The following is a 13,729-nucleotide window of genomic DNA, read 5'->3' on the forward strand; positions in this document are numbered from 1 at the left end:
AAGATTATGTCAGGTTAGCGTGGTCACAATCATTGGGGTCTGAAGACCTGTGTTTTCTGTCAGTATAGAGCAGCATTTAGGTCTTTGGGCTCTACTGCCAGAATTTGTATCCCAGCACACATGGCCCTTTATTTCCTCACAGCTTGGACAAGTTCACAGGCACAGAGCAGATTTAATCCATCTTTGTGCAAGATGTTTTTCCTGGGTTTGGAAGAAGGTAGAGAGCTGAGTGGATCAGGCTTTCAGTGAGCTGTGTGACTAGATTTCTGCTATCCACTGAAGTTCCACTCCTTCTTATTTTAAAATCTAAAAATTGGAAGGCACTAAGAGTAAACTTAATCCTTGCACCATTTGGGGAAGATTTGTATTTTTTTCCGACTTGGGCTGCTTTCAGACTTAAAGGGTTAGAATTCTATGAGTGTCTCACTAACCTTTGTACAGTCAGGCCTTTATCCAGTTTTGATGTATCATAGGGGAAGCCATTTGATTCTGGTCACCTTTTTCTTGTGCCTTCAATGGTGACTAATATTTCTTCTGAAAAGTTTACAGAAATTCAAGATCAAATGTCACAAGTATCACCTTCCTTGCCCTTTTTCTGAAAAATGGCTCTCTGCAAGTCTATTTCCTAATCCTTCCCCAAAGTTATACCAGAGTTTTCTATAAATTGATATAATGGGAAAGTATTATGAAAAAAAAGCTTTATTTCTGTTAACTTGCTCCATTCCTGTGTGGCTTCAAGGAAAATGTAAGTCTTTCCATAACCTTGTTTCATAGAAGAAGTTCCATTTAAAATACATTTAATTCATCTTCTAGCCTTTAATTCTTTATGCAAATTGCCAGCTAGCAATAATGGCTCAATATGTATGGATATAACCTATTTTCTGCTTGTAGCATCCACAAATTATTTTGTTGTAACTTTCAGCCTATTTATAGTGTATACTGCTGATCTGTTCTAGTCATCTGTGTTCCTCTCTTTTGCCCATTTATCATTTTATGTTTTCCTTGGTATCTCACAACCTTAATGAAAGTAAAAATCAGAGTAATCTTCATCTGCAGTGCCTACATTACTGGTTAAATGGCAGCCAGGAGTTACATGATTAGTAGTGGTCTGTGAAGCTGGGTATTACAGGAATCAGTGCTTCATTCCTACACACACTGCTGTTCAGATTTCTGTGGACTTGTTTTGAATTTTTTTTTTTTTTTTTTTTTTTTTTTTTTTTTTTTTTTTTTTTTTTTTTAGTTCCTGCAGGAGCTCATATTCCTTTCTTGCAATAAAAATTGTAAACAAAGCAGTGTTGGCTCACATGGCAATTTACCATTGGTAATGAGTTTTGTTCAAAGGGCAAAAATATTGACCATACTTTTTAATGCTTAGCAGAAAGCATTTTGCTTATGTAAAGTAATAAAGTAATTGTGACCCATTTTTTGAACTGTAAAGTACATGTGAAATCATCTAGCAGCTTTTTTTGATTTTTAGAGAACATTTTAATTGTTATTTTTCTTTTGACGCATTTCTTTGATAAAAGTATAATGCCTTAACTGATGGCATTTTTATTCAAATTGTTTTCTGTGCATTTAAGATGTTTAAGCTAAAACATTTAGTTGCTATGGTTACCCCGCTGAATTGGTAGGCAGATTCATTGGAAAAATCTGTCTGTAAATGTTAGTATTTTCTCTGTGTACCTGTAAATTGCTTTTATGGAGGTTTTTATATGTGGTCAACTGAGTCCTCTAAACAGAATTGGCAGGGTTAGTCTTTTTATAGAAGCTGTTCTTCCTAAATTAATTTTATACAATTCTTTTCCATATTTTACTGTACAAAAATTCATTCAAATAGCTGGAAAATAATCTTTTCTTGAATAAAATGAAACAGAAGCAACTTTAAAACTTCAAGTTTTGCCTTAAATCATCTCCCTTTTTTTGCACAGCAGTAGGGCGGTGTTTAACTCAAATAATGGGCAACTTAACCAACAAAATTATACTGATGTACTTTATAGTTGCCATGCAGATAAGTAGCACCCTTTCTTAGTTAAGTTTTTTTTTTTGTAAAGACATTTAGCGATAAACCCTTCTCATTTTCTGTGGGTTTCAGGAACACAGATTTTGGCCATGGTGCTGACTCTGTTCAGGGAAAACAGCAAGTGAACTACAACTCTTCTCCAGGTTTTCTCTGGCTTTGCACTGCATCTGACAGCCCTTTTTGCCTCATCTGAATAGATTTGGAATTATTTCATGTAATTGTGTTTTACTTGATTTTTTTATTTTGTATTTTATTTCTGAGATCTTAATCAGAATAGTAATGAAATGTAATGAAATTGAGGTACTGAATTTTAGGATGTTAGGAGTCTTGGTAGCACTTGGGATTTCATAGCAGGAGGTAATGCCTCATCACTGAGAACTGAAATGCTGGCTCTTTTTCATTCTTTATGTGTGATTTGTTTTGATTCCCACACTTGGAGTCTAGCTCATAGTTGTCTTCTCCCAACAGAGCAGGCCTGATAAAGCTCAATTTGAAACTCTTCTTCTTGAGCCAGGCTGAGAGCTGTCTCCTGGACAAGGACCAAGAGCAGTGCTCCCTCAGCTTGCTGAGCACTTCATTCCTAAGAAATGGCCCCTGTTTTGTCAGTTTGGCAAGACAGAAAGCTGTTTGTGGATATCCAGACCAGGCTGGTCTTTTCACCGTATTTTAAACACAGCATCCCATTTGATGGTACAGATATGTACATTTAAGTTCCTCTTGGTATGAGGTTAATCAAAACAGTGCTTACTTAATACTATTAAAAGTGATAACAAATGTTTTGAAGAGCTTTTCTGTTTATGGATTCAGTTACTCATCACAAATATATACTTCAGTATTTCAGAAAGGGAGTATCTTCTCTTCAGAAATTTAAGCAAGGAACAGCTCTGAAGAACAGATCAAGAGAATAATTCTGGATTTGCTTTTTGCTTTTAAGGAAACATTTATTTGCCTCGGCTCTGTGTAATCACACCAGAGGTGTTTGTTGACCATAAATTGTAGGTAAGGAAATGGGAAAACTGCTGACAGTTCAGACATTTATGATAAAGAATTTTCAGTATACGCAGTGTCTGTGTTATTGCTCCTCTTTAATGTATGTTTTCAGTATTCTTCACACATGGGAAATAAAAGTCAAGAGTGACCTGCAATATTACAGACAGGAACTACTGAAGGAGAAGAAGAAATAGTAAAACAAAAAGATATTAAATGCCAGCAGAAGCTGTACCATATAATCACAGTTGGAACAGTGCAATAGAGTGCAAAATAAAACAGTGAACAGCCTAGCTTTAATTTCTTGTACTTTAATATATGTTAATATATCAAGTTGTATTAAATGATTTTGTGTAATCTTTAGTTTACATTTGGTTGCTCTTTTGGGAGTTTGATCAAATGAAGTGAAGAATTTCATTTTAATCCAAACAGAGCTTGGATATTTATTTGACTCTTCCTCAGAAGCAAAGCTTTTAAATTTTATTGTAATTTAGGAGAATGCAATTTTATTTTGCTAATTGAATTCTTCCAAAATGCGACCTTTTGCTGAATTTTTTAATCTGATCTTCTAGTTACCTTGCAGATCTGTCAGACTTCATTGAAGTGTCTTCATTAAAAAAAGAATATACATTTGATTATATAGCTTATATTTAGATTTTCCACTTATTTCATGTACTATCATAGAGGAGTTAAATTACTCTCACTAAATATGAAATTAGTAGCAGGTATTGATCTACTAAAACTTTTAGTTCATGAAGTCAGAGACTGAATTTCTTAGGGGTTCAGCAGAATCTTTCTTTGAACTAAAACAGGAGGACTTCTGGAGTTGAGATGCTCTTGGGAAATTGTAAAGCACTTATGTTTTTGGATTTTCTGGATCTTTTTTGCCTGAAAATTGTTTAACTGAAGTTCTCCTTCTGTCATAATCCTCAGCAGACTAAACAGCTAGAAATGTGAAACCAGTTTTTACATACAGTGTGTTACTTCTAGTTTTAGGCTTGGTCATCATTGTCTTCCATTATTTTCAGCAAACTCATCTTGATTTAGGTGCTCTCTGATCATCTCAGGTAGTTGACTTTCATCTTCTGGCTGTGCCAGGATTTTCTTCATGTTCTGAAAGAGTAAAAAAGTCTGTGAAACATTGGTTTATCCTCAGTCTCCAACTTCTCCATGTGTTAGAGCCTTTATTATCATTCTCATCCCTGAACACATCTTTGATTTCTTGAGCTTTTCCTGAGTCTGTCTATCTTTAGATCTGAAAGACTGTCAAAATGTATTTATGCTATTCCTTGACTTATGTTTAATTAAGATGGGAGTAATTTCTCCTGTAATTAGATGTTTGCATTTGAAATTTTCTTGTCTCTTTCCGAGTAATGAAAAATGGAAGCAGAAATACTCTGCTACCTAATGTTTCCAAATTTCTCACTATTAAGTTATCATTAGAAATTTGAAAATTGAGTTTATTTGATAATCTTATCACTCTCTGCTTACTGGACTGAAATTCTGCTGTTGTTCTTTGTCCCTAGTTGACTCCAACATGGTTTTACTTTTGTTTATTTGCCTGTGTGCTGGGAGTCTTCTTGCTGATTGTCTTCTCTGTGTTAACAAATCAAGTTAACAAATTTGTGGCAGAAATAACGAGTAGTTATATCCACATCTTTAGGGATCAGCTTTTTTTTTTTTTTTTTTGTGGAAATTATCAGTAGTTACAGAATCACAGAATGTTAAGGTGTTGGAATCAATCTTTAAGATCATCCAGTCTCAATCCCCTTTGCCACGGGCAGGGACACCTCCCGCTAGACAAGGTTGCTCAAGGCCTCATCCAGCCTGGCCTTGAATACTGCCGGGATTGGCAATTTGCAAATTAAAATTTGGAGCAGAATTCATGGGAATACTCTAATGATTCAGAAAATGTTCTACTGAACATGGCAGTGATTTTTTTAAAATAGCCTGGAAGCAAAAATCATGGGAGTTAATATTTTACTTCCCAAATAGTAACTTAAAATATTCAGGAATTTCTGTGCTAGCATTGGTTAAGAGTTTTGTATACCCAAATAGTATACATGTAATTTTTTTTTAATAAAAGTTTTGGCATATATTTGTGGGCATGTATTTTGTAGGGTGTAGTGCAATTGAATTTGAAAATGAAAGCATTTTTAAAGGGTTTTCCTTAAGCTGTCTTTATAAGGTCCTAGTTTGCACATAGGAATTTTGAATGTACAGGTGCATTCATGTGTGTAAGAATTGATGTTTCTCTGCTTTCCTGCTAGTGAGTACCCTAGATAATTTACCATTCAGAAACACTTACTAACATGCTAGCAGTGTGCATATTTGTGTATTATTTGCCTTTGTAACACCAGGTAAAGTGTTTATGGTTTGCATGTTCATTTTCTGCTTCACCTGCTGTTCATAGCCTTGACAAGAAACCTAAGGAGTTTGTTGAGTACAAAGAACTGGGAATCATAATTCCATTTTGAACATTTTTGAATTTTTTTTTGTTTGCTTGGGTTTTTTGTTTCCTATCACACTAAACTGTTTATGTATAAATTAAGTTATAAAGGGTTTATGTTTGCAAACCCTGCTAGGCTTCATCATCATGCAGAGTAAGCTTAGTTATCTTCATTCACATGAAGTAAAGTTGGCTCTTCCTGTATTTAGTTGCATGAAGTAATTGCATTATCAAGAGAAGAACTGGGTTAAGTCATACTGAAACTTCTAATAAGGCCAATGAATTACAGTAAAATCATTATCGCGCTGGTATTGACAGTCTTGGTGTATGAATACTGCAGTGAACAAACATCTAGGAAGCTTTGCTGGCAAGCAGTTACAGACTGTACAGTTTCAGTAGAACACATGCACAATTTGCTGCTTCTGGCAGCAAAATGTGATGTAGACTAGAATGGATATCTAATGTGAACAGCCAGTTCTGCGTGTACTGACACAATTTCATTCTTTCTAAAATACATAAAGTTCTTACAAAGAATGTATCTAGGTATTGTGTGTATGTATAGAGATATACATACATAGTATAGAGGTATATTATATATATATCTCCAGTTATTTATTTTTCTTTCATAATTATATAAGTACCTAGATTGATCATGGTAGATAAAGCTTAGCTGTTTCTGGAACGGTGCAATTAATGAGAATACTCCAAACTTTGAATTCTCTGAGATATAGCATGCTTGCATTTGTTAAAACTGATTAAAGATATAGTGTAATAAAAACCTCTCCAAAAGCCTAACATTCTTTTATTTACTAATCATCAATAAAAATTGTAGAAAGGAATAAAAATCCCAAGTGGTGGTGTAATATTATGGTTTACAAAGGACCTTGCTTTTGTTATATTTTGAATGACAGATATACAACAGAGCAGTAACTAAACAAGTAATTCTTACGGTAACTTTTATGCATCTTGCTTTGAAATTAGTTAAGTATGTCATTAAAACAGAGCTTAAAATGCATTCTTGGAGAAGAATTAAGTGTGCATTCACTAAATATCCACCTACCTACTGTTTGGTTTGAACAGGACCTAGTAGCTAATGTCCATCTTTGCAGGTTGTTAGTAATTACTGAGATAATAAAGAGCTTGCACATTTGATGTTGAGAGTCACAGTTGAAGGAGAAATTATTCAACGTGTTGCCTTATTCTTAGGTTTTAACTGTTATTGTTCAGCATATTCACCATAGGTCCAAATGACTCATGCCTCTGGCTGTACTTCTGCCAAAGTAAAGATTTTGGACTGTCACAGTATTCATAACAAAAATGTGAAGTGTTACGAATTGAAAAATGAGACAAACATTATCTGTCTTCTTTACATTGTTATAGATACCATTTATTAAAATCATGCAGTTCAGACTTTTTAGACAAATACTAGTTGACTTGGAATAGACTTTTATGCTCCCATTCCACACATCTCAAAGCACATAAATATATAGATTTATCTCTTGTAGAGTGCAAATATACGTAGAAGTTACAAACTGGCTGTTGGACATTATGGCTAGTAGGAAGCAACACTGAATTTCTTCATTGCTGCGTAATATAAAACCATTTAGGTTGGAAAAAACCCTTGAGATCCTCAAGTCCAGCCATTGAGCTAGCACTGCCAAGTCCATCAGTAAACCCTGTCCCTAAGCACCATGTCTGTGGGTCTTCTAAATACCTCCAGAGATGTTGACTCAAGCACTTCCCTGGACAGTCTGTTCCAGTGTTTGACGGCCCTTTCCATGGTGAATTTTTTCCTAGTATCCTCCCCTGGTGCAACTTGAGACCATTTCCTCTGGTCCCATCATTTGTTACCTGAGGGAAGAGACTGACCCCCACTTCACTACAGCCTCCTTTTGGCCAGTTGTGGAATGATAAGGTCCTCCCTGAGCCTCCTTTTATCCAGGCTGAACATCTCTAGGTGCATCAGCCACTCCTCATAAGACTTGCTCTAGACCCTTGACCCCTCTTGACCCAGCTTCATTGTTGGTTGCTTATAAGAATTTTATTATTATAATATTATATATATTTTTTATTTTGATACAGACCTTTTTTATTATGATTAGTGTTGTTTTTGCAGGATGATACGACCTAACGATCCCAATCAATTTTGCAGCTTGTTGTGCTTGGTAAACTATCAATACAAAATATGAAAAAAAGATAGCTAGAAACTATCAGCTAGAAACTATTTTAAGCCAGAGCTTGAAAATTTTAGGACATGTTAACACCTTTTGTCTGACTGCAATCTCTAGGCTATTGTCTAAAACAACTAATACAAATGTAGGCTTCATATCTTCAAGCACATCTGTTAAGTCTTGCTCAGCTCAGTAGGTCACCTACCCTTCCCAGGAGTTACAACCACTGGGAATATTTTCTATGTTTATTTTCATCTAAGTTTTTCATTCCTGTATCTTAAGGTCTAGTCCATTCAAGAGGCCACAAGAGGGTCTCTGTGGCACTGACATACCTCTGACTTGTACCGTGTTAGTTCTATTCTCAGAGAGATTAATTTGAGGTAGCAGCAATATAAAACCACCTTTTCCAATGTTTTTACCAGCACCTTGCCATTTTGCTGTTAGTTATAATTAAACCCATAGTATTAATTCATATGCTTACAAAAGTTGAATGTCCTTAATCTTTCTTTTGTTGCTTAAGGCCATGTTTGATGCTTTATCTGATCTCCCTGAGTGGTATGGTATTAAGGAAATGCAAGCCAATTGGATAGGTGACTGCGTTGGGTGCTCTCTTGACTTCTTGCTGAAGGTAAGTCAGAAATTTCACTTGCTGCTCTCTTGGTTGGGCTAACTGCAACCCCTGAAATGTGTGATGGGAATGGATTCCCAGATCTTAAAAGCTTGAAACCACCTAAAAAAGATGATTATTACATTCATGCACAGATTCCTGGAGAACAGCACTTGAGGGTTGAAGAGGTGCTCCCTGCTTATCGTCCTTAGGAAAGGGTTTGTGTGTTCAAGTGGATGCAAATTGGCTGTGTATATTTATGCCAAAATACATGCCAGCTAATAAGCTTCCCTAAAAGCCACAACATTTGTGCCAGGTGCACTATCAAGTGGCACTGCACATGTCAGCTAGGGTCTAGTTGGGCATTTGCCTTTCTCTGCATGGCACCTTCTCTGCCAGACCCAGGCTGACCTCAGGCAAACTACTTTGCTTACATTTGTCCATTATTTCACGTACTATTTCCCATAATTAAAATAATGGAAACCACACCATTAGGTAGTGATGGAGCTGCAGAGAAGTCTAGATAGAAAGAAAGGAGAGGAAGGAAAAGGAAACCTGAAAAAAAAATTATCATTACCTACAGAAGGGCTTCAGATTTCCCCTTTTTTGTCAAGAGATGGGTAAGGCTTCATGAATATGGTAGTGACAGAAGACATTTTCAGAGACTCTGATCAAATTTCAGCCCTTGTACTTCAAAGCTTTATTGTAATTATTTACTCTAGTCTAACACTCTAAAAGTGACTTCTTATTTTAAAGTACTGAATTTTTGGAACTTCAAATTGAGACAAATTAAACCTTTTAAATACCTTTGATTTGCACCCTGCTGAAAGATTCAGTACTTGTATTTGTATAAATAAACTTTGTATTAAAGTTGTTTTTATCAATTGTTTCTGAAATTTTATATCAATATTTATTACAGAAAAATCTCCCTTCAAGACCGCCATATACTCCACAGTCACTTGATCTAAGATATAAACCTTGTTGATAGTTCCAGGTGGTAAAGTCTGGAACTATCTTTAAAAGTCTTTGAAGTTTACTATTTACGTTTTATGTCCAATTGTTTGTTGTGCCACCTTTTATTATTTTATTTCTGTACATAATTTGCAGCATTTACTTCATCAGAGAAGTATGGTGTAAAGTCATATTGTATCTGAGAAAATCCTTAATTCTGGCAACATGTCCCCCCAGTTTCTTGGAAACAAGGCATGCATATTGAAAGTGAATAGAAGGATTCTGGGTGGCTTAGCTGGGGATTGAGTCTGTCTCAGTAGCACAGTGCAATATTACTTATAGGATTAGAAATATATTTTTATAGATATATTTGGATAGAGTAAGGCAAGACTGTAAAGCAACTTTCTCAAGGCCTAAAAGTAAGTTTGTCAAGGTTTGATTCTGGAAAATTTCTATGGTGGGAATGTGTCTGGCTTTGCTATTTGGATCTGTGTATTTCTGTAGGGTGATGTTGACTTGTACAGGAAGGGAAATCTATTAAGAACCACACTGCCAGTGGGAATTTCTTTCTGCTCTTTTTCAGGTTAATGGCCAAGTAACAGAAGAAAAGCTAGCAGCATACACCTATACACCTGAAGCCATATATGGAGCTTCCCATTTATATATCTTACCAACTCACAGACTGCTGCATGGGAATAGCAGTCTCAAGGAAGTCTTTCAGAGGGAGTTCACGCCAGGGAAAGGTGCTATTTTTCTCATACTGCAATTTGTTGTAGAAGAGCAACAATTTAGAGAATGATCTTTAGAGAATGTGCATCAAGCTGAGCGGGAGCTGTTCCTGTTGAGAGCAAGCAGGCCCTTTGATTCTTGCTATGTCACTCCGTATCACGTCAGCCTGTCCTGGCTTCAGATGTGGCAAGAGCAGCTATGCTAGAATTCTTCTTTTTATTATAGTTGTTACACTTCATAGTATATAAAAGCAATGGAACAAATTCTTGTTTCCTCATCCACCAGAAATGAATAGTCCAAATTTAACTGTGTCAGCCCATTGGAAAATCTCATGTCTGTAAGATATATTGGCATTAGCACAAAGGCAGCAGAACTAATTCTTGCACCAGCAATAATTTCTTCCTGTCATGAGGGCTCTAAAGAGGTCAGTATATCACTAATTTTTTTGTTTATTAAAAAAAAAAAAATTAAATAAAAACAAATTCTCTGGTTTTATCACTAATACATAGCAAAGTGGATCACTGATAGACCGTAAAATAATACTCTGCTATGCAGATCCTTTGTTAATACAGGACTCCATTAATGGAGTAAATTCAAAGTATCCCTATGGCAGTTCATGACTTGCACAGTCAACTGATAATGCTTTAATTGTTGTTAGCTGCTTTCCTGAAGTCTCCGATCACCGATTCTGCCTGTATTTAGCACCCATGGTCTAGTATCTTTTTATTGTTTGGAAAACCTGGACATGACAAGAGTAAATATATTATGTTTTGTTTCTACTTGAGGCTGGTGTTCAATATTTTCTTTTTCCCTTACTGGTAAAGATAAGATTGTCTGGATAACATCTGATATCAACAGCATCTTGTGGTAAATTGTATTGGTTGAACAGAACCTACATTTTTAAGTAATTATTTTCTACCTTAAAAAAGTTTGCTTGCTAGTAGAAAGAAACATGGAGTCTGATTGTATTGAGTACATAAAGTGTTTGTCTAAGAAGTGAGAAAAGCTTGGAGAATTTTGGAGAACAAATTTGCAGTTCTTGCAGTTGAACCAAATCAAAGCACGAACTGCACAAACACACATTCATGCATGTGCCTGTACCTTTGTTGGATCTTGTGCTTTAAGCCAAACCACAAAAGTGCAAATTTTGCTTTTAATAAGGACAATGGTATATTTTTATTTTGGTTTTTAAGTGGAAATACTTGCAAAAGCTTTTTTGTGTGTCTGTTAACAATAAGCTTAAAGCTTTTGGCTGAGTTAAATTAAGAAACTCTGAATTGAAATAATGACAGCCAAAAGTTTTCAAAAAAGTAGCACAATTTCACGTATCTCTGCTATTGTATACTCCTGCTACTTGTGAATATACTTACAGACATTCTTCAGTTGAAATTAGCTGAGATTGGCATTTTACATATGAAAGGCCAAAAATGGCATTTAAATAAAAAGAAGTTTTGGATGGCCTTATATAGACCTATTTTCACATTAACCAAGACTTTTATAAAAAGAAAATCCTCAGTAACACTGAAATTTTAATTTAATTAAATGTAATTGTTTTCTTTTCAATGGGCATAGTCTTGCAATTCTCTTTCTTCACTGTGTTCTCATTTGAATAATTAGGAGGTATGTTTTTATGTTTTCTAGGAGAGAAAAAAGAGCAACTGTATAGCCAAGTAACTGAAAGCTCTAAAACCTTTAGTCTTGAAGTACATGTCTGTATTTTAGGCTACTATTATTTAAATAAATAATAAATAATAAATAAATAAATAATAAATAAATAAACAACCAGTTGTCAAACAATCAATTTAATTGTTTGGGGTTTTTTTGCCTAGAAAAATGTATGTTAATTTAGAATCTGGTAAATCTAATGGTTTGGGCAGCAGGAGGTGCCTGAGATAAAGATTTGACCACTACATTGTTCATTATTTCATTATAATACTCTGCATACATTATCTTACACTTGTACCTGTACCACTCTCTCTTTTTGGTTATGATGATAATGATGTGAGCAAATGAGCACAGGAAAGAGCACCTTCATAAACTGCAGTTATTATTTTGGGTTCCAGCATAAAATGAAAATTATTGCTGGGTGGAAGAGAAAAGTTATTTTTAAAAGCAGTGTCCTGCCCACTCAGCTTCCTGCTCATGACACTTCTTGGTTAGTTGCTTTTAAAAAATGAAATTGAATTGTCCCTTTTGTACTTTTTTTAAACAGAGGAAAGCTGTGTGCAGTGGTTTGAGTGTGGAAATTTTCTTTATAATATGAATACCTCAGACACCTAAAATTTGGAAAAGTAATGATCAAGAATATATAAATGTATCATTTGTGTTAAGAAGCGTGATGAGATACAACAGCCCTGTTCTCAAAATTGCTGTTACTTTGCTTCAAGCAGATTTTATGCATTACAGTACAAGCCTGCATAGCCTCAGCTTAGCTATGAAGAAAGGTGAAAGGAAGCTCTTAGCAGCCCATATTTTAATGATTGTAATTATCATCAACTTCAAGGCACCGAAAAAGTTAGAAATAGGCCCAAATTGAGATCCAGCGTTCAAATCCTCAAAATTTGGAATATTCAGATTTGGTTTTCTTCTTTCTGAGCCACCCAATCTGCACATTGTAAATCAATATCAGTTTATTAGTTTTCACCCTTAATTGTCTCCTCTCCTATTTGCCCTTGCTTGGACATTGGGTTCCTCATCTGGAATATGAATATGAATATCCTGTTTGGAAATCAGTACGTCACTTAGGTGGCTTTTTAACACACGTTAGAAAAAAAGATGTCACATGCTTTGTAGTTCTTCTGTAAGAAATTAAATCATAAGGATATATGCTCCCCTGCAGTTTTATCTGATTTTTGGTTGGATTTTGTAGCAGTGTATGCTAGGACATAAATCAGGGCTTACTAAAACCAATTTGTACAACTTTGCAGCAGCCTGTATTTTGATCAAAGACTCAATTTTTTGTTATAATCCAGATCTTACTTTGTTTTTTTAGAGGTGCTTGTTATAAGTATGTTTTCTAATCATGATAATTTATCAGTCTGACTTATTGAGCATTTTAATACATCTGAGTGTTTTTGAAATGTGAATAGGTTTGTCACTTTCTTTCTTTTTTAAAGAAAACTGTTACTTAAAATGCATGTAAGTTTAAGATAAGATAAACTGCATTGTAATGGTAAGTGATGTTCTTAGCATGTCTTCTGTTATATTTTACTTACCATGTCATTACATTTGTTTTCAGACTTGCTTACTTCAGTGACAGCTGTGAATTTGCTTACCAATCAGGAGATTCCTGTAGTCATCTCAGCAAAAAACAATTTTGATAATTATCTTGATACTAAAATAGGTATGTGCCATTAGATATTTAAGTGGAATAGTATGCTTTTCAGTTGCTGTATTGGATCACAAGATACTGGTGTAGTAAATATTTGAACATAGAGGCTGTCTCTCCTGGATTTTGGATTTCTGTTCTCCATTAGGGAAGAAGGAAGGGAAAAGGAGCTTTGTGGGATCTATGTGGGTAAAGAGATTTACAGGATGATAATTTTAAATGGAAATACTATAAAATTAGTGCATTTAATGAGCTAAGTTTGAGGATCTGCATATCTTAAGAAAATTGTTTACCTACAACATATGTGTTCGGCTGCCTTTCACCATTCTTAATTAAAACAGAACTACCATTTTTTGGCGAACAACCCTAACTTTTGGCCTTTTTTGTGTGTCTAAAGTTTACATAAATTATGTACACGCTTATAGAGAAATGCTTCAGATGGTAAATGTACAACACTTCCAACTTTGTTTTTTATCTGGTAATATTT

The 13,729-nt window shown here is 34.9% G+C and overlaps 1 protein-coding gene across 2 annotated transcripts in view; it reads left to right on the forward strand.

Annotated features, from left to right (window-relative positions):
- Window positions 1-13,729, forward strand: part of LARS2 (leucyl-tRNA synthetase 2, mitochondrial) — an 84,321-nt gene that overhangs the window by 32,076 nt on the left and 38,516 nt on the right. For both annotated transcript variants that reach the window (XM_059848283.1, XM_059848292.1), the window contains exons 8-10: window positions 8,148-8,255; window positions 9,769-9,928; window positions 13,153-13,257. In XM_059848283.1, the coding sequence (XP_059704266.1) occupies window positions 8,148-8,255; window positions 9,769-9,928; window positions 13,153-13,257 (373 nt within the window). The remainder of the gene's footprint in view (window positions 1-8,147; window positions 8,256-9,768; window positions 9,929-13,152; window positions 13,258-13,729) is intronic.

Source organism: Haemorhous mexicanus, chromosome 1 (assembly GCF_027477595.1).
Source record: "Haemorhous mexicanus isolate bHaeMex1 chromosome 1, bHaeMex1.pri, whole genome shotgun sequence".
NCBI lineage: Eukaryota > Metazoa > Chordata > Aves > Passeriformes > Fringillidae > Haemorhous > Haemorhous mexicanus.